The 22,332-nt window shown below is 38.5% G+C and overlaps 1 protein-coding gene across 5 annotated transcripts in view; it reads right to left on the bottom strand.

The window, feature by feature from the left end:
• The window catches only part of ldb2a (LIM domain binding 2a), a 93,693-nt gene extending 71,764 nt beyond the window's left edge, over positions 1–21,929 (bottom strand). For 2 of the 5 annotated variants that reach the window (XM_020593533.1, XM_020593548.1), the window contains exons 1-2: positions 21,510–21,929; positions 19,263–19,560 (exon numbers count right to left, since the gene is read on the bottom strand). In XM_020593533.1, coding sequence (XP_020449189.1) covers positions 19,263–19,394 — 132 coding nt within the window. In that variant the 5' untranslated portion in view covers positions 19,395–19,560; positions 21,510–21,929. The remainder of the gene's footprint in view (positions 1–19,262; positions 19,561–21,509) is intronic. The other 3 variants (XM_020593513.1, XM_020593540.1, XM_020593523.1) reach the window with 2 other exon arrangements.
• Between the last annotated feature and the right edge of the window lie 403 nt (positions 21,930–22,332).

Here is a 22,332-nt window from a genome sequence, read left to right as displayed (position 1 = left end):
CTGCCGGAGGCGGGAGTTGAAGATCTTTCTGACAGGGGATTCTGCTAAACGTTCCCAACAGACCCTCACAATACGTTTGGGTCTGCCAATTGTATTATTAAAGTAATTAGAAGTATCAATTGATATGTTTTGTTGCACAAATCAGTAAATATTCAACGAGACAGATCCCCACAAGCTAAAAAATGGGATTCAAGGTAATCAGAACCAATAAGGACATTCAGGAAAGGATTCAGATTTTAAAAATAAAAGGTTTTGGATCTGATTGCTAGTGAGCATGAACTAGGGCTGAATGATTAATCACTTTCAAATCGCTCTTAAAATTTAACATAACACAATTTTCAGAGCCAAAAAATGCTTAAACTGCGATTATATCTTGTTTTTAGAATGCTACAGATCCTTACAGAAATGTCCACACTGGCTGAAAACAACTTAGGTAGAGTAGCTTTAACTGTGTGTGTGCGTGTGTGTGTCTGTCTGTGTTTAATATGATGTTACTGCTAGACATGGTGAGAATGGGCTGCCAACATAGGTACTGTAGCACTGAAACACAACAATCTTTGAATGAAAGTCTTTATTTGAAACAGAAACCCACACCACTGACCATCTGTCCACTGAGGACACACTGCACAAGCTGCTGTCTGTGTGTCTGTGTAAGTGTGTCGGTGTAACTGACTGTGTCATAGTGTGAGAACAGCCAGCATGTGTGTGCGGTGTCTGTTACATATAATACATGTATCTCATAAAGACGTATAGGTTAAGACTGACGCACAAGGGCAAATCAGACAGTGAGAGAAAGAGACTGACTTTAGTGCTACTCAGCATTCAGACTGAGTTCAACTCATAATCCAGTACCATGAGAGGGTCTGAGCTCCTGGGATTGACAGTCAAGCAACAGGTGAACAAGATGTTACACACACACACACACACAGAGAGAGAGAGAGAACAGCTCTTAATAATCTTACTGTGCAACTGTGAATTGTGCTCTACATGGTTAATGAAATAAAAACTCAAGAGATCAAAATAGCTCTTGTGACAAATATACACTATAACAAGGTCAGCAATTAAGTTCAACCATCACTTTTTTTTGCTGTATTGTTTACTGGGTGATGAAAACACATCTCATGTGTTTAAAGCTACTTTACCAAATTTCTTTACAGCCTAGGAGGTCTAGTGAGACACAACAAACTGACACTATAAGCCGCTACTAACGACTCTTAGCCCCTCCCGCCACATCCTGTTTGCTAGCCATGACGTTAACCTAGATGCAACAAACTGTACAAAATGCAGCCTCCATTTGGAAGGTAGCGTTAGCTGACTGAGTAACCAATCCCATAAAACGCTCTGGTTACTGCTGATGTGGCACAAAGCTCAAAATCATATACTTCAACACAAAGGTAAAATCAGGCCCATACTAGGTCACTAATGTTACCAAAAGAAATACATTAGCTTTAGATGCTAACGCATCCAGAAGGAGGAATGCCACATTTCCACCAAATCTGAGTTCTTTGGCAACTTTAACCCTTTATATATCATAAAGCCAAACTCATGTTAACCCTTGTTTTTGCTCTTTCTTTTTCCCCACTTTCTCTTTTTCTTCAGTCTGGCAGCCAATGTTTCAGTCCTTTAGCTCCTCCACGGTTGGATGTTTGAAATGACTAGCCTTCTTGCAGTTTGAAAAATGCTTCGTATAACCTGGGCTAATTACGGACCTACTTTGACAACATAGGAGCTGGGCTAACAACAAAAGGGTTAAAGCAAATTTCTAACAAATTTATGATTACTGAACATATTGTAGACCTAAATGATATTTTGAAGCCCCTGGAGCTTAGGGTCCCTTTTCCAGTTGCCCTCTTTTCCTTGTGTTAATCCAGCATTGTTTGTTTTTGTTTTTGTTTTTTTATCTGTGGCCAGTGGGCAAAAAGTATATAATTCACAGAAGAATTAGCTATACCAGGCTTTGACTGTAGACAACTAATTTGTATAGGCTCTTTTTTTTTTTTTTTTTTGCTGTTTGTCGTTTTATGAGATTTCCTGCCAGTAACAAAATACAGAATATCACCAGCCTTATCCTTTAATTTCAGTAACTTCGTGTTGTTTTGGTGCCAAACACAAAACAGTATTTTATCTGAATGACTCTGTTGAACTTTCCCCGCTGCTAAAACAGGTTGAAGGATTTCATGAAAAAGTGTGATTCCATTTTGACAGCAACTGCCTGGATTTAGTGCTAGAGATAAATTTTTCGAGTGCTGTCATCCTGAGGGTTCCCATCACTCTGTTTTATAGACTCTGTTATTCATTAAGCTTCCTCTTGCTGTTTTAATGAAAAGTGTTTTCCTTAAGCTCCCACTTCTCTGTTTTACAGAACATTGTCTTTTTAAAATCCCCCTTATTCAGTTTTATAGAAAAGGGTTAGTTAACCTGATTTAAACAGTGTTTCACTCAAACTAACTTCACCTCTGCTTTCCACTACTGTATCTTTGTTAGACTCATTTTTACTATCACTATTCCTGTTTTTTTCTCTCTGTGCCTTTTGGCATGTAACTTTAACATAACGACGGGATACCATTTTGAAATGAAAGCTTTAATTAGGTTGTCTGTAATCAATAAGACATATCACTCAGACAGCTAACACAGCTATCATCTGATGTATTTGCACTGAAAATAAACCATTTACTATCTTTACCCACAAAAAAGTGTTGCTAAGTATTTTATGCATAATTATTGTGTATCTTTTGTTACTGTTTCACCCTTCCTTTATTCAGTCCTGCCAGTCACAAAGGTCTGTTCCTTGAAGGAGTTGTGAGAGGAGAGCTAGCTAACTATTTAATTAGTCTCACTGAGGGAGAACTGTATACCCTTCCCATCTGATTTTCAAGTGTTTTCCTGAAATGGAACCTTTTAACAAAATAATATTTTCTGATCTAACTCAATATAGACTTCATTTAGGCAGTCTACTGATATTTTGCTTTGGTTATATGTATTTCACAAAGAGCAGAGATTTGTGTGTCTGTTGTCTTGTCTCCATTAGCTCTGTTCTGTCCAGCAGGGTTCAGCCATAGATGATACGGTTTAGCTTGTGTTTCATTTGAAAAGCCACCCACCCAGACAACAGAGAAATCTGAATCTAACAAGCACATTTCATGCGACATGAACAGCATTTCATTGCAGCATTTACAAATGGCACTTGGCAGTTTCATTGCTCTTTTCCAAAACACTATAAATTAACTATGCATTGGCTAATAAAGCTAAATGTTGCTCAGAACCTTTCCATTATATCCAGGGAGAGTTCTTTTGACAATCAGTAATCATTAATCCTCCAAACTGGAGGTTTTGGGCAGCTTTCGGATAGCATCGTGCCAAGTTGTGAAACGTGACTGGCTGAGCGGTGGACTGGACAGTCTTGGCACAGATCTCGAGAGAAAAGAAGCTGGATCTGAGCCAGATGGGCCAGAGAACAGCTAAAGCCTGGCCAGTAAACACAAGCCATATGAATCTTATGGCTAGAGCTGAACAAGCCACAAAGGAGGCTCATGGTGATGTGGATGTTGTCTTCGATTTCAATCCCTCGACTACAACAGGAAATGTTAGGAGCCGTACTTTTATTCTGTCATTGGTAGTGGGTTAAATGATTGTAAATGACATTTACTATGAAAAAAGAAGCCTGTACTGTTCCATCCGCCAGTATCCTACTGTATCAGCCTTTTTTGTTTATCTCCGGCTGTCACTCTTTATATCCACCCCCCTCTCTCTCTGTCTCTCTCCCATCTCCTCTGCCACTGCTCTCTGACAGACAATGTCCTGCCTTCATTTATGCCCATGGACTCTGTGACAAACCACGTGGCGTGACGATGTTTGTTGTCAAATGCTACAAATCAGGCCAACTCCAAGAGACCTGAGGTGAACCGACATGGTAGCAGCCATGACGGCCGTCAGACGATAAGGCTCTATTGATTCAAACAGATCGCACCCCATGTGAGGGAGATTTATCAATGTGTCAATTACCCACTAGCCAACCACAAATCACAGTCGCTGGCCAGTCCCAGGGGATTTACAGGAAATCCAGAGGATAGGAGGGACAGCATAGGGAGGATCTTCAGTAAATAGCAACAGAACTGAGGGTTAAGTCCTCACATATAGAATCATCCATACAGGATGGGCTGGCAGATGACACAATGTGGCAGCAAAAAACACATAGAGAAATCTTTAATGTGTATAAATACACAACAATGACACTTGGGAACTGAATGTATACACAAATATATAGCATGGATAAACTCTTGCTATATGAACAATCCATCTAGCTTCCTTTACCATTCAGAAATTGTATGTTATCAGTCCACACAACCATAAAAGAAGACCACAGCCTAAGAGGGCATAAACCACTAATGTGTCTATGTTCACCATGAACCGTTTTCCCAGCGAGCTTTTGTTAGTCTGTATTTTTTCATCTTTGCTTCCAGCCTCTTGTGGCAGAAAAGCCTCCAACAGTGTAGGCGTGTCTGAGGTCTGACCTTGGAGAATCACCACTGTCTGAAACCCCTTTGAGCTCCTGAATAGCATGTAGCCTGCCTGACTGGTGGGCCAAGGAAGTTTTACTGGTGTCAATGATTCAAACTACTTCAGGTTATCGGGGAGCATAACAGACACAAAGACTCTAGATCTTTAGAATGATAGCTTTTGTTTGACTGCATGCTGAAGGCCACTGATGGATAAAACATTTCAATCAAAAGTTTAGTAATATCACTAGAAAGTCCCACTCTATGTGGACAGTTGTGAATATCGTGTTTTGAGGCAGAACCTTGACACACTCTCTTTTATTGCTGAAATGTCCATGATCTGCTTCACATTGTCACATTCACAAGTAAAAACTAAAAGCAAATTGTAATACACTTTAAAACACACCAAAAACGTTTTGGTATTTAATTCAATAAATTTGTGCTGCATTGACAGAATCCCTCTACAAGAGAACGGCCACAAGATGGAGGAAGGAGCCTCTGTTATAGCTGGTACTGTGGCTTAATGGAGCAAACTTCTAACAGGCGTGTGCTTATGAAAACCTTAGCATTTAATTTCAGTAGAGCATATAATGATTACTTGGACAATTAGCTGATTGGACAACTGAGTTAATCAACAGGTAATTAATTGGAAAATATTATTGGTAACTGAAAATTTTAAGTTATTTACCAAATGGAAGCATTTTCTGGATTCAGCTTTCCAAGAATTTTCTACTTTTGCTGCTCATTGTATATAAAATATCTCAGACCTTTGGACCATTGGGGTGAAAAGAAAAAGACTAGGAGCTTTTTTTGTCATCATCAAACTAAAAGTGTGTTTCTTATAAAGAAAAAAAAACACAATTGCTTGATGAAGTGATAATGAAAACAACTGTTACAGCCCAAAAGAACAGAATATAAGTCTGACTGACTTAGCTGGGAATTTCATGGCTTTTCATTAATATAGTATGACTCCTGTGCAATGTAAATCCCCAGACATGTGGGCCCTAGAGTAAAAAAGTCACCACACAGGTACTGTATCTACTGAGGAATATAAAAGCACTACACAGACAACACCATTATAATCATGACACCCTAATATTTGATACCAACACAGGTTTATCTCCTGGGTCTTAAGTGTTTTCATACAGTATAATGCAAACATAACATGTTGCTACATTTGGCCACCGCACAGCCACCAGCTAAGCATTATGCAAATGAAGAAAAATGAATGCAGTGGGGGGAAAAAACAGCCACTGCCCTTGAACAGCCTCTGCACATTCACCATGAATGAACTTTCTCCCTATAAATAAAGTCAGTGAAACGGTTCCCACGTTTAATTGCATATCTGCCAACATAGACATAGTTGCCATATTCTCTCTCTTTTTTTAAGTTACAACCAGCAGTTAGAGACAGAATACTCTATATCTAGGGCCAAGATTCATACACTAAACATGCGAGAAGTGGCCACAACAGCAATAATATCACTGTGTCAAGAAAAATACTGACAAGTGGGACTCGATGACGCGTTCAGCTAAGTTCCTAGTCATGAATTTCAACAGAAATCAGCCATAGTTCAAGGTGAAATGATTATCAGTCAATCAACAGAAAATTAAACAACAACACTGGTGATCAATCATAATAATTTAAATTATTTGTCAAGCAAAAATGCTTCATATATTAGAAAACTGGTTCACAACTTCTTTTGCTTGTGACCATTTTAAAGGTGATATTTCTAAGAGCTGTGAGCACTTCAAGCAAGCAAAGAGTGAAATTTTACCTTTTCATAAAACAATAAATAAGTAAACATAATTTAATGGAGCAGAAAAACGTTGTTGTTTCAATAGAACTTGTTTATCCTCTTGCAAACAAATTTATTTGCCATCCCAACCCATAATTTTAGAGTGTTTGCTGCTGTTCTCTGTTTTATATCATACAAGTTGAATATTGTGTGGGTTTCAGGCCATGGGTCACCCAAAACGGGCTACTGGAAGATGCTGCATAACAATATTGCACAATCACTTGTTGTAGCCACACAACTACGTTAGGTTTTTAAGTTTTACATGAACATTAATAAAAATCAAAAAACCTAAATGCAATGTGGCTTCTTAAATAGCTGAATGGAGACGAACAGAAATAAGCCAGAGACACAAAAATACACTAGTGTAACATGTTAAGTGACAAATATCAACAAGGATGAAAATACTAAAACAATAAAATGTGCAAATGACAAAGAGGAAAAAGTCATTTACTGTGCCTATGAGAAAGGACGATGAAAAGAAAGTGAGGATTCAGGTTGTGACTTGGACACACTAACACTGTTCTAACAACATGGCCTGTACTCCACACTGTGGAGCTAATTACACCAATAAACAATCAACACATGGCACACTTCCTCCTACAGTCTAACAAGAAGCTCAGTCAATACTGGATTTCACCAAATCCACTGATAATGCTCAGTTCAAGTGAACGTGCTTGGCTGTGATGCTGCTGTTAGTGCATCCTCACCTGTTGCTTGTTACGCTGATGAATGGGACCACACTGACACATGAAGGAGGGTGTTTAAGAATATACCGCTAGTTAATGTGAAATCCTGTCACTAAGACATCAAATATTCAAAACCCAGGGTTTTTTCAGTGCTCACAATATTTTAAAAAATATGTTTTGCTGAATATTGTGACTTTATAGACAATTTCTTGATCAACAGAAAAATAAAAAATAGGAAATAGTTTTAAATTTACTTTGTTTACTGTATATAGATAAAGAAAATAAAGTTACATTTCTTAATTTCTATTTTTAATATTCAGTTATGTATTAAGTTATATTTTTGGCTCTGCTAACCCTGTAGTGCACTGTGAGACTGTCTCTCTGTAAAATACCACAGTGTACTTCATTTTTGCCAGCAGGTTATTACATCAAAATGTTACATGTTTGGCAAAATTGTCCCTAAACATACCCAAATCATTTAAACCTAACCACTAGTTTTTTTTTTGTTCCTTAACTTAACCAAGTTGTTTTGGTGCCTAATCATAACCAAGTATTTTGTGTGGCAAAACATAATGAAACCATGATGGTTTCATAATCGTTGTGTCATATTTATGACAGAGGTCCAGTAGCTTGCTGGTAGCTAATCATTGTGTTTATGGCTGTTTCTGTGACAACAAAGGTGTATAAACCTTGGTGGTACAACGTACGGTGTCATTGTTTTTGGCGGGATTATTGCAATTCCTCCAGCGACCCATAGGAGGAAAGAAGGGTATAGGTCAGAGGCCTTTTGTGCATTATAATGGTTTCACAGTATTTCTATTTTATTTTATTTTTTGTTGACTGCAAAATAAATATGGGGTTGTTACATAGTATATCATTACATACTATGGTAAATGGACTGTATTTTATATAGCGCTTTCTCACAGTGTGTTGCACTGGCCAAAGCGCTTTACAGAGATGATACACCATTCACCCATTCACACACAGATGACGACAAGCTGCCATGCACCGGCGCTAGTCAAGCCACCAGGAGCAATTCGGGGTTCAGTGTCTTGCTCAGGGACACTTAGGCATGCGGGGAGACCGGGAGTCGAACCACCAACTTGCTGGTCAGGAGACGACTGCCCTACCTCATGAGCCACAGCCACCCCAAGTTATAATAAAGGTGCACAGTTACTGTGCTGTCTCTGCATCTTAACCGTCCTAAAAGCATCAGCACTTTATTTTAAACATAAAATGTATGTTCCAAGCTACGTACACATTCATATCATCAGCAGGGACACTTAGGTATGCAGGGGAGACCAGGAGTCAAACCACCAACTTGCTGGTCAGGAGACAACTGCCCTACCTCATGAGCCACAGCCACCCCACTATGTTTACAATGTTTCAGGCTTACAGGATATGGTGTAGGAAATAAAATCACATCTCACAGCATTTTAATTGTTAAAATATTTGCAAATAGGACAATTTTCAAAAACATTATAGACTAGAATTATTTAATCATTCTTACATATCTTTGTTAATAATATATGAGATCAATTCCACTTAAATCATTTAAAGGTTGGCATGTCTGCCTTGCTGCAGTGCTGCCTCATGCTGTCCAGAAGTAGCTTTCTCTTACTGTGCTAAAGCCTGGGCATTGTAAAAAATGAACATGATATCAACTAGCAGAGGAAAATATTTTATTTATCAGCCTGAGTTCATGTGATATATAATATAAAAGTGACAGTGAATGTGATTCCTTTGGATTAGAAATAAGTCTGATGTTCTATGAATCTGAACCATTCACTGTAAACCAACATTTTCTAGGTGCCATTACAAGAACGATGTTGATGAATCTCTTGATATAAAAATTAAATCCTCTCTTGGGAGACGAAAGGTCAGGATCAGCCACCAGAGTTGTCAAAATGCTGTTGGGCATGACACTTCAGTAAGATGAGACATAATGTATACTAAAGAAGAGCTTGACTGAAAATGTTTTCAGGCTAAATTTACATGAAAAGTACAGTAAAGAAAAACAATCCAGGCAATAACAATATTCTGTATTCCATTACCTACTTATTCAGAATGGTAAAGCTCATCCCACAGGAAAAACAGTCAACTACATCAGAGTCAAACAGATGATCAGCAAAATGACGAAATACCCAGAAACCAGAGGTGAAGCTGCTCCTGTGTGACTAACCTGCAGTACAGTGTCCCTGTCTGCTCACTGATGAAAATATTGCCAGCCTGAATATTTTTCAGTTAAGTATACAGCGTTTGATTAACTAAATGGCATCAAAAAGCCAGTTTTAAATTTCTATCAGATAATTTTATGTCTGTATAGAACTTAAGTCCACCCCCTTCTAGTTAAAACAAAGTAGAGGACGGCATAGAGAGTGCAAAGCAAAAGTGTAGAATGATTATGGTCAATTTGGACGATGGAGAATGAACACGGAGCAGGTGCAAATCTAACTATAAGTATGATTTTGTTATTTAAAAAATGATCCAGACGGTTTTTCAGTATTTGTCATTATGCTTTTCCCAGTGTGTTTTTAGCCAGCGTTTAGGCTCAGAGGATGGTAATGATCTGTCGGCCAGTCCGACACTTGGGTCCAGACTGAATCCCAACAAATATTTAATGCGCTACCATGAAATTTTATGAAGACATTCATGTTCCACAGAGAATGAATTTTCTAGTGTCACCATAAAGTTTTGTGCAAAATAGCTCAAGAATGATTTTATGAACTGCCATGAAATCTGGTACAGGCATTCACATCTTCATCAGGATGAATTATAATAAATTAGGAGATTCCTGAACATTCTCTCTATCATCAGGTCAAAAAGTATTCAATGCTTTGGTTTATAACCATTACAAATCTAATGGCATTCCCATCACCTACAGCTGTACTTTGTGTTTGCCTCAAATGAGCTCAACCAGGATTGCAAGCAGGATAAACAGTATACCTGGTAAACATCAGCATTGCCACTGTGACATGTTAGCATGCTGACAGCAGCATTTGTGGCACCTCTGTGACAGAGCTGCTGGAATGACTGTGAACATTTGCTGAAAAGATGTCACAAAAATCACAAATGATGACTGACATCAGCTTAATTTATTCTCATTACCTAAATGGCCCTGAAGCAGACACTCATTCAAAAATGTCCTAGAAATGGTCTTGGAAGTAGAAAACAACAATAAAGTGTTCCACAACAAAACTGCTGCAGTAAAATTTAAGAACCTAGTTGCTGTTTTAACGTGCACTTTTACTGTATGTATTTTATATCTGAGTCTAGCTTTAAACAGAGTAAAAAATCAAGGCAGAGTTCAGTGTCTCACTTAAAGATACTTCAACAGGACACAAGGCTGCTGGGATCCAAAGATCCAACCTGTGACCTCGCTGTTTTGGGACTGACTCTGTTGCCACACTGGGGAGAGAGAACAACAGGACATAGACGGGCCACAGTCCCGTCTGTCTTCTCTGTTATCTGAACGACAGTGCAGCCTGGAAGGAACCATGGGAAAGAGCCAGGAAAAAGGTGGGTCTATTGTCCGAGCATCCTGCTGGATATAACTGACGCTCTTTGTTTGACCAAAGGTCTTTTTTTTTCACATGGTTTTCTGGGAACATCCTCTCAGAGCATCCCACGTACACAGTGATATTACTGGACCAACACAGTGAAATGGGACTATTGTATAATATAAGCTATTCACACTGGAAGAGATCCTATCCAAACCTGTAAGGATGTGATTATGATATCTCCACAATACAAAAGATGTTTCAAGTTGCCGTTCTATAATTATTATGTATATAAAATACTTACATGTTGTATTAAAAAGCATAGTAAACCCGGTATAATACACTATGTGATTGGTCCATTCATTTTGAAATGGAAAGCAATATAAGACAAGAAGCACCTTAAATTAAATTAAGAATCTCAGAACATACAGTATGTGATATACAGTATGATGGATGTAGCCTTGTAAAAGGAGAGGATGCTGGAGTTACGGCAGTTTATATTGAGTCTGAAATGATAACCTACGTACATGTGTAACTCTGCTTTGACACTGGAAGGAAACTATTTTAGAGATTGCCCTGTGTTTTTAGTTTACTTAGTGTTTTAGTGAACCATGTATAAAGTCTTGTGCCCACAGAAATGCTTGAATGATATTTAAGGGTTTTGTTTAATTATAAGTGTAGCATTTATGGTCTTTTTAGTTATTAATGGCCACCTGAGAGCTGCAGAAAACAAGCTGTGAACACTGGTGGTATCAAACTTCATTATGATTTGAAGGCCTGTCTCTGGCTACATCATGAATGCCACTCTCTTTTAGTTCAGTTTTTGGTCTCTACCAACTCCTAGAGGGAATATCTGGATGCTTAGCTACTAAATCCTCCACTATACTTCACCTGATTGGCACTAATGTTGTGTGTTGTTTGGTGTTGAGCAAATAGAGAATGCTTTTACAGCTTAATCTTTGAAACTGCTGCCTGCTGCGGCTGAAAGCCGTGACAGCAATGAGAGTGAACCAAAACAGTAAAGTTGTAGTCTGGGGAACTTAACAAACATATGAAACTCAATATGAAGCTCCATTAAGTCAAGGGGAGCTACAGGTCGAGGTGAGTTTAACACTACGAGTGACCTCTTTCATATTGTTACCTTGTTTTTACATTGAATGTCTTTGGATAAATTATTATTATTAAACTATCAATTACAGACATTTTAAACGACTGTTATTTAGATTAGTCGGTACAACACAAACAAACCAATGTCCTCTTGGAAGATGTTAGTTTGTGTGTTGTCGGGGCAGTGTGTCTTTCATATGCATGTCATCAACGGCTTGGAGTAAGACAGGCAGTGTTTTCACTGACATGTTAACCTGCACAGAATACGCACAGGACTAAACTGAATTCAAGTTAGTAAACAAAATTTCATGTATATTTTGTCATTTGTGTCTCTGTACCACAGTTTTACACCAAACAGCAGCTTTTTAATAAATAAAAGGAAACACAGATACAAGGTGTTTAGCTGTGACCACAGAATAAGGTTCTTCTTCTGTTCACCTTTTAGCAATATTATTCTTTAATTCGGCGATGGGGGATGTCGGCAGGCTGTTGACTAAAGGAAGCAGAAGCTAATGTGATTCAGTCCATTTAGTGACTGGAAGCATTATGAAAATATAAAATGTTTTTGTTTTTAATGTAAGAGCTCTGAGCAACGCTTTACTAGCCCACAAAAGCAGATGTCTGTTCACTATTAGTAAGTCTGTGAATCATAACAACAACACATATGCTGTTTACTCAGTCCTCAGCCATGTAAATATTTATTCAAAGTGAATTCTCCATTGTTTTGTTTTATTGTGTAGGATGAAGCATAAATGTGCAGTAGTGAAACCAGTGTTTCTCTGACTGAAAATGATCAAATGTATCTGATCATTTAATGGACAGTAATAAAATCAACACCTTCTAATCAATACTTTTGTGTTAGCTAAATTAGCTGTGAAGACTTACAGCATCACTGGAAAGAAACGGTTTTACGGCACCTACAATATGTTTAACATAATTCTAATTATTCATTTCAAAGTTTTTCATTCAGCTTACTTCATTAAAAAAGTGAAACTCATTGTGACACATTCAAAGCCTTTGCAGTGATACTGACAGCGGCTTGTTTCCTCTGATAAATCCAACCGTAATGGTTCTGATAAGGGTACCGTGATGTTCAACACCTATCTGGTAATTACTGTCAGGCAGTTTCACACACGTACACTGCAAAAGTGTCCCTGCTACCAACGACTCACACACCTGAAATGTTTCTCAGTTCGGCAGAAGGTTTGGTTTTTATTTTATGAGAGTAAATCTCACGGTGTATTCCTGGCGTCTCATCTTTAATCCCGCTCTGTGAACCTTCACAGCTCAGTGCCAACTTGACCTCTACATCATAAGCCTAATCATGTCAATCTGACACATCACGCTGATGGGAACAGATCCACTTTGCCCCTGACAGGAACAAGGGATTTCGCCATAATGAACACTCCAGTTCCTCCAGTTCCACAGTTCAGCCAATGAGTCAGGTCTGTGGGCCCATTTGAATAATGAGAACGAGACTAACTACGCGCAGTAGACACAAGAATCCAATGAATGGCCTGTCAATCACTGTTGCTGAATGCATGTCTATCTGCTGAGGAAGAGTGTGACCATTAGACCCACTGTCAGTACCAGGAGAGAGGTTTCTGAATGCAGCCCTGTGGGTATTATTATGGAGCCTCCATTAAAATGCTTTTGTTTTCCTTCTGTTTCACCCTCTGTGTTGTAGTTTTACTTACAGTGTTATTCTGTGTCCCCGCTCTCTGCCGCTGAATATTAATGTTCTCTATGCTAATGGCCTTACACCGGCTGAGGTCGACCAAGCTCCTCCTCTGAATGTTAATCCGCCAACTCATTTGCATATGCTTAAGTGTCAAATTCCTCCACAAATCATTGCAGCTGCTTCCGTACAGCGAGGCCACTGCCCCCCGAGCGACAGCACAGAAACAATGCGCTCACAACATATGCATTGCATCAAATCCACATCAGTCTGTTTAGATTGCCAGGTCGCAGCGGGTTCACATTGTGTAAAATGAAGGTAATGGGATAGCAGTCAGCCTGGTGCAGAAATACAACCAGGCAGGTAATAAGTATGAATGGAGCAGGTAATAAGGTAGGGACAGATACAGACCCCGAGTCATCACAGGACCAGAACTGTTAAAGCTACAGCACAGTTATCAGTTCAAAGGTAAAAGCTGATCCCAGACAAACACAGAACTTGCTGTATCATTATTAGGCTCTGTTCTTCCTTATTTCCATATGTATTTCTGAGGCGGGTGAAAAGGTTACACTTAATTTATAATGCAGGCAGCATGAATTCAAGTCACAATATTTACATCTGCCAGGAAATTTGAAAGAAATCATATGAATGTGTCAAATCACAATTCAGTTTCTCAAAGGGGGAAAAAAAACATCATTTTCCATTAATGTTTGTTTAATTGATTAGCTGATATTCAGAAAATGAATCAGGAATTATTTTGATTTAATCCATAATCCACTTTAACTCATTTTCCAGTTTCTCAATTATGTGGATTTGCTGCTTTTCTTCATTTTATGTGAGAGTAAAGCAAATATCATTGGGTTTTTAGTGCTGGTTTAAACATGTCTCCTTGGGCACTAGGAACTTGTAATTGTTAAAAACTGCAACCTGTAAGAATGTTCTGACATTTTAAAAACCAAAAACTTTAATTGAGAAAATAGTTGGCATTTTCACCGATAATGAAATAATTGTTAGTTAATCTCATCATCGCTACAGTACAGCTGAAAGGATCAGGCAGTTAATCTATCAGCCAATATTCAGAAAATAAATTGGCTATTTTTAAGCATAAACTCCAAGTATCCACTACATCTACACTACAATCCACTACACTCATTTGTGAGGATATTGTTGCTTTTCTTCATCTTATTTGAAGTAATAGTAAACTAAACTCAATTTTGGGTTTGGGTTCAAGACTCTTGTTTAGACAAAACAAGCTATTTAAAGATGGAAACTTGGGCTGTAGGAAATTGTAAATGCAAAAATTGCAATGATTCTAATAATAAGGCTTTAATCAAAAAGTAAATCAGGAAATACTTTAATAATTTATTCACTGCTTGTCTTGTGTTAAACAGAAACTCCAACGATTCTCTAGTCGCAGTCTCTCCACTGTGAGGATTTGGTGCTTTTCTCTGTTTTAAATCACTGAAATTGTGTCACCTTGGGCTTTAGGAAATCGTGACCACTTTCTGTGTTGTGACAAATTTCTGACCGCTCAGTTTTTTTTTGGCATTTAATAGATTAACTGATTCATGGAGAAAATCACCTGCAGATTGTTCATGAATCAAGCAAATCACTATTTACAACTTTAATATCATAAGTTGATTAATCGATCTGTCAATCTTCAGACAATGATTCAGCAACTATTTTGATCATTGAGTTTAAAGCAAAATCTTCAACCATTCTCTGTTATGTGAGGACACACCGCTGTGTTTGTTTTATACCATCATACAGTGAATACCTTTGGGATTTGAAGAGTTGGTCAGATAAAATAAGGCATTTGCAGATGTCACCTTGACATAGGCATGGACAGTTTTCACTGTTTTCTGATATTTTATTTTAAACAAAGAAGCCAGTAATGAAAACAGACACTACACTACTACACCTACATCTCAGAGGTCAAAGTACCATTCACATTTTTTGTAGATTGATAGAAACAGACATGATAATTGAGACCATGTGTACACCCCAAACTGCAAAACATAATAAAACAAGCTCTCTAAGGTTCTGACCATCACCGATATTTACTGTCTTTAATGGCACAGAAGCATCTGAAGGTGGATTTTTCCTGGTAAAGTTCATTGCTCTGGCTTTTAAAATGACTCAGAAATGCTTCAAACACTGCCAACTTAACGTTCCAATCCATATAACAGTATTTTGTGTATGATATTTAATCAAAACAACAAAGACAGACTAAAATGTTTCTAATTCCAACAACTTCTTATTTCATTCCCAGAGGATTAGCTGCACTGTGCTTGCGCATGTCTCTTATTCTCATAAAAGCTATACGGTATGTCTTCCTCTCTGGTTAGGCCAATCTCCTCCAAGTATCAATTCCTTGAGTCCAGTTGCACCACCAGCTAAGCAAATTCAAACATCCACTTATAAATAAGACAAATGGAAGAGTTTGTAGCAGAGGACTGACTTCACTTTTCTAAAAGGAGGTGACATACTGAGGCTTAGTCACTTCCCCTGTCGAACGATGGGAACGATGGGAACGATGGGAATGATGGGAACGCAAACTATAGTGAGTCATTTTTGCACTGACAGCCTGAGCACAATGTTACAGTAAGTATGATCCAATCTATTCTTATCCTTAACAATGGCAGTCCCCTTTCTTCACTCGGGTCATAATTCTGACAAGACTGCTGTTTGCAAGCTTGAAATCTTGTTGGCTGGATCAACAAAACGTAGCAACAAATGCAGCCAGATAATGACTTAAATTCATCTCTTCACACAAAAACACAACAGAAGAACTCACTAGTGTATGTTCTTTGGATGTGTTTATTCTACGTTTTGTATTCTGCTATATTTTTAAGTCATTTTTGGAAAAGACAATAACAATATTTCAGTTCTGGAGACCCCTGAGCCTCTTTAACAGCTCCAAAAACATACTTAACATTGTTTTAGCACTGGGACACTGGATGGCTTTTCCTGTTTTTATGAGAACTGCTTATAAACATGAACTGACGACATGTTAGAGAAAATGCTGCATCACTTCTGTTCAGGATTTCAGAGACCTTAGCTGTAAAATGTGGTTAATTAGTAATTTTATTATGAGCATAGCCCATAGGACATACAGAACATGATATACTTTTGTATTTGGTCTAATAACAGTGTTTTACATTCATTTCTGCATCAGGTTTTAATGAGTTCAGGAAAAAAAAGGGAGGAAATTGGGAAAATTATTGTAATTCTTTTTAGACATAAAGTAGTTGGCATGTGGAAGAAGAAGAAGGATGTGGATCTGGAACAGTGTTAGCAGCAAAACCTTGATGAAATATTCAAGAAACTATCCAGCAGGACAATTCAGCTATTTTCTCCTAATGCAATCCAGATTTTCTTTGTGCAAGAAACATCCCAAACTTTCTGTTCTGGAGCAACACCATGCTGACCCTGCACTGCTACTGACATGAGCCTTTTTCTAAATGTGAGCTGACTTTTAAAGTCATCTTATAGGAGATGGACTGAGCAGTGGCTCAGTAGTAAAAGTAGCAGTAAAATGAGCCTTCAGACACACATCATCATTAAGGGATCATCAGCTAACCTCACTTTACAGGAAGTATCAGGCAGTTTCATGAAGTATATTTGGACTATTTTCCTTTCTTGTCTTAGTTAAGGCTAAAGAGACAAGCTGACAAGCTCTGCAAAGGGAGATTTCTATTCACGTCTTTTTATCTTTGCCTCACAATATTTAGGTTTATATAAACTGATGGGTGCAGTTTGGCATTCACGAGGATAATTACTATATAATTATGTTAAAAGCCTGGGCTGAGCTGTATGGCACATCTGGATGCAAACAAATTTCTAAACTCAAGCCATTTATTTCTCACTATAAGATGCTACTTTGTCCTCATTATATTCACCACCTGCATTTTAATCAAACAATAACCACTTTGTTAAGGAAAAGCATTATACATTCCTGGCCAATAAAGACGAAAAGAAAAAGACTAGGACAATGAGGACATGAACACCAACAGGAACAAAAAACAAATTATATTATTATGCAATTATATCATTTACTCTGAGGAGATGAAGGTAATGGTTTTAAACTGATGTGTGCGCTCGTATCACGCAACTTATTCGTACATATTATCAACTGAATGCGTGTTGAATGTGAACTGCAACTGGTAGTACATTAACATCTGTATATGTCCTGTCATTTCTATGTGTGTGTGTGCGTGTGTGCACATGTACGTAGTGTGTGTGCGCATGGTAACTGCCCTTGGTGTGTGGGTATGCGTGGTAGGGGAGTTGAGGTCCACTGGGGCTTGGACCACTCCATATGAATAATGTATCAGACTGAGCTGCTGCATCTCAGCAACATTGCCTTGGTCTGCTTAAAGTTGCAAGCTCCTTTTTTTTTTTTGGAAAGTCTGCATCATTCTGCTGCAGTAACTCAGCTGGAGTCTGGCTTCACAATATTATGTTCAAAATGACTCCAAAGACTTCTCATTAAATCGTTTAATGAGTATATTTATCCAAAAAGCTTCAGCTTTTAATGCCTTGGTGGGAATCAAATTACAGTTTCAATAAGCAACCAGAATTCACATTACTTAATTAAAACATTTGATATTTATTACAGCTGAGAAACACTAGCCGATCAATAGAAAATTAATTGTCATTTGTTTTGATACTCAATTAATCATTTTGGTTCTAGCTTCCCAAATCTGAAGACTTTCTAGTTTTATCACTACAAATCAGGAGCCCACCATCATGAGCTGTAGGAACATGTAACTAGCTTTTTTTTTTTTTTTGCTATTTGCTGATATTCTGTAGATCAAACAATTAACCATTTAATCAAGAACATATGTGGTAGATGAACCAGTATGAAAATAGTCCTTGCAGCTCTAACACTTCAAAAATGGGAAGAGTTAAGCTGATAAAAGATGCATTAGTGTGAATCTCTCCATCCCTGTGAAGATGCATGGTGAGGAGAGCTTGACATGTTGGATGAACTTTTTATCTGCAGATTTCTGCATTTGTGATCACAGAACAGATGCTGAAGACAGATGCTTGCTGCTGTAATTCTCAGTGGGATCAGCAAAGGTTCAGTCTGAATGGCACTGTACACCGCGCTCGCTTAGCGCCCATATAGTTGAAACATCAGAAAACTGACATGAAATTATTCATCCCATGCAATTATATTATGAGCATCTTAATATGAAATCAGTTCATTGAGAAAACTTCATCCACACACAGAGTGATGAGCCATAGATCACAGGGTAGAACATTTTCTGATTCAACCAGAAACTCTTCACTAGTTCCCAGTGGATAAACTCTCCACATTTTTGTTGGACTATGTGTAAATTTATGCAAACGAATGAAATGCATGTGAAAACTTTGCCTCAGTGTCTACAGCCTGATTAAACTTGAACAGTGTTTCAGACCTTTTTCAGGCTATGTTTTCCAAATCCACATTATGGTGATATATTACAACTTTATTTATAATTATGTCACGTTTAGAAGTGTTCATCAATTTATCACTAGTGGAGTCTGAAAAATCTTTTTTAAATTCTTCAGATGTTTGTAATATATATATATTTATACTTCATTTGGGTCACGCAACTCCTATCAGGCACTTAGGTCACGAATTCTCAGCTAACTGGCCACGTGAAGGCATATCTTCCAAAAATCCTGATTTATTTTGTTTGTGTTTCCCCCCCAGTTAAAATGTTCATTTTAAGACTCATCACTAAAACAGCACTTCAGGAGATGCTTTTTAGATGGCGCAGTCTACACACCGCAGCCTGTTTACTTTCACCTCAGGAATGTTTGGCACTTTGGAATCACATCCGTATTTCCTGATTGACGGACCTACATTCCGACCCAGGTCCCTGTCTATGATCAGTCCCCACGTTCCTCTCTCTTCCCTGCACCGGACCTCCGCAGCCCCGCTACCCTCAGACCGCTACCGCGACCTAAGCGGGACCGAGCGGCGGTTATCTCCGGTCGGCTCACCTCTGTGCGCGCCTGCAGCCGCTTGTTCATCTCGTAGATCCGATACCCAGGCTGGATCATGTAGGGCGAGTGTCTCCTGTAGAAGGGTCCGAACGGAGACGAGTAGAACGGGTCATGAGTTGGATTGGACATGGTGGCTCCTGGCGTGGCGCACGGCGCGATTTCAACATCCAGCGGGCACAGCAGCGCACATGGGGAGTGCGATGCTCTCTGAAGACCACCAGTGGGAAAGAGCCGCTGTCGAGGCTGAGCTGCACTCTGCAAGTTGGTCTGCCTAGTTCTCTGCTATAGCGTGGTGCTGGAGGAGAAGGAGGAAGCGGAGGAGGAGGAGAGGGGAAGGAGGGAGGAACGTTAGGGGGGGGGTTACAATTGAAGGGGGAGGAGGAAATTCGTTTCCTGTTCCCTCAAGACCAACACTTTTGCAAAGTTCAAGTAAGATCTCTGCGTGCATGTGTGTGTTTTCAGTCAATAGTGATGCATTTGGTGTAGGCTACATGTGTTGATACTGTACCATGAATGAAGTCTTGTCTGTCTCATGCAGTGATGTTTGGAAACAAAAACAAAACAAAAACAAGAATCTACTGATTTTAATTGTTGGAAGATTCACCATCTTCTTTTCAGCATATCAGAAGTTTTAATGATACGAAGCATGATCAAGCCAATGCTGATTGGTCCTATAGTAAAGTTGGGATTCATGTACAGTATATGAAACAGTTTACACAGATCTGTTACAATGTCTAATCTGAATATATCAGCTCATATTCTGCCTGTAACTTATCAAAACTATACAAAATAACTTACAATATTGGTTACAAGTGTTTCACTTGGTCATGTTGTGTCTTTTTCTGTGTTTCCTCTCACGTTTAATGATGAAAAACGAGTAAGTCTAGTACTGTTCAGGGTAAAATACCTTCCCTTTCAGCAATACTGAAACTGTAATATTGTTGCTGCAAGATAACTTTTGCATTGAAAACAATAAGAGAAAGCCACTGTGCATAATAATATTAATAATAAAACAGTTGCTTTCATGACTGTAATAAAACATCATTTCAGGTAGTTTGTCTCAAAAAAAGCAAAGACAAAATGTCTTAAGTCTGAAACTAAAAATAAACTGACCTTGCCTGAAATAAATAAATAAGCTCAGTGTTTGTCCTCTGGAGCTTTTCTGTATCTCTAAGAATTAAAAGCATAAAGACTCACAGTAACTGCTGAACATGCTCAAACAGTTTATGTGGAGAATAATTTCATAAAATGATATTGATTATGTCGCCTCAGGTCTATGCTGCTAATGACAGAATCTTAGTGCCTTAGTTATGAACCAAATGGCATAATCTGGGATTAAAGGAAGGCTGGGTCCACAGTGTTGCTCTGAACCTTCATGAGCCAGAATATTTAAAAACACATCTGATTGTTCTCTGAGTTCACTGACTAAACTTGAAGCCACCATGTCAAGATTTTGAAAATGTCTAACTTTGGCACCATTTGGTGTCAGAATCAAAGCGGTTACTGACAGACAACAATACACAGCAGCAAAATACAAATTAAAATGTGAGAAACAAACCATAGCTTTTGTATGTGAATATATGCATTTTAGTTTCTCGTGAGCTTCCACTTGCAGAGTGCTGGTCTTTCCACCACGGTTGTATTAACCCATCAAGGGACCTTTTTGCTGAGCCACTATGGCTCCTCCTTACCTGCTGTTTGTATGTACCCTGTCATCTCCAAGTTCCCATAAATCCAGCATAACCAATATGGCAGAACAATAATGAGTGTAGCTCTGTGGTAGTTGCTACCACTAGTCCCCTCATCCACGTTAGGTGGCTCATATGATGCCATCCCCTTTAGAGGTGTGTGATATCCTGTGCTTCTTCAGGCCTCTGTTTTGTTCAAAGTGAAACAATCATACTTTCTTTGAAAACCACAGGTTCTGCAAAGACCTTAATCTTAAGTAAACCGTAAAACAGCGACTCCGGTGCCCTGGGCGGGGAAGTAAAGGACAGATAAAGATGAGAGGGATGTCAATGTTTTATTGTTTATTGTCTTATTGTTTATATAGAATTCATATAACAAAATTGATTGTGATTGATTATTTGGGACCCTCGATCCCCCTCCTCCCCAAACATGATTTTTTGCAGGTAGTTTGTCTCCTCAGGTCTCTTGGGACCTCAGGTCTCTTTTGAGAGAGCTCAACCCCCTGGCTCCCATGTAGTTCAAATGCTGCTGTAAAGGCTGTTGGAAAGGTCTTACCGTCCGTCTTGACTGCGGTTTTTTTTGTCACCGCCCCCTTTTCCCAGGCGAGAAGTGGTGCATCTCAAACAAGCCCATGGAGAAGGGCAGAAAAGAGTTCCGGCAGCGTGTGAGAAGACAACAAGGTAGTTAACAAAATCAGTACCAGCCAATATACAAAAATCCAAAACTTTACCAGTACAAACGGGGACATCAGAGTACTGCAAACACACATTGATTTGTGATCCCTGAAAGTGCAGAGTAAGAAACAGAGCAAAAATGACACAACAAAGTTCACAGATTTTACACCTTGTATAATTTGCTGTTCCTGTTACAAACCTATCACCATCAAAAGATAATCCAGTGCTGTCACCAGGCCAGTCAGCAAAGCCCAGAATGGTTCAGGAATGTCTTTGTGTATTTTTTTTGTCCATCACTTGTCATTTCTACTCTCCTTCATTTAGTGACTTCCCACATTTCCCACAATGACAGTAGATAATCCTGAGAGATGGTGCCTGAACCTGCTGTATATACATAGTAAGGGTTTTTAAATTAAGTAAAAGTAAAGTAAGTAAAATTTAATCCAGAAATGATTATGCATAATCAAACTGCCTATGATTCATTTTGGCATGATTATCTTTCTTGTATACTTATTACTGAATGAATATGAAAACACTGAATGCATTCATTAATCTACAATCAAAAAGTATTTGTTCCTGAAAACACCTGTTTAGTTTGCAGACTAGCTGCCTATAATTCACATCAGGACTAGTTTGCATGACATGACACAGCCATTCACCATAATATAGACCAGCTCAAATTTGTTTCAACAATTTTACACTAT

Source organism: Monopterus albus, unplaced genomic scaffold, assembly GCF_001952655.1.
Source record: "Monopterus albus unplaced genomic scaffold, M_albus_1.0 scaffold2.1, whole genome shotgun sequence".
Lineage (NCBI taxonomy): Eukaryota > Metazoa > Chordata > Actinopteri > Synbranchiformes > Synbranchidae > Monopterus > Monopterus albus.
This window is presented reverse-complemented; position numbering and strand designations above follow the sequence as displayed.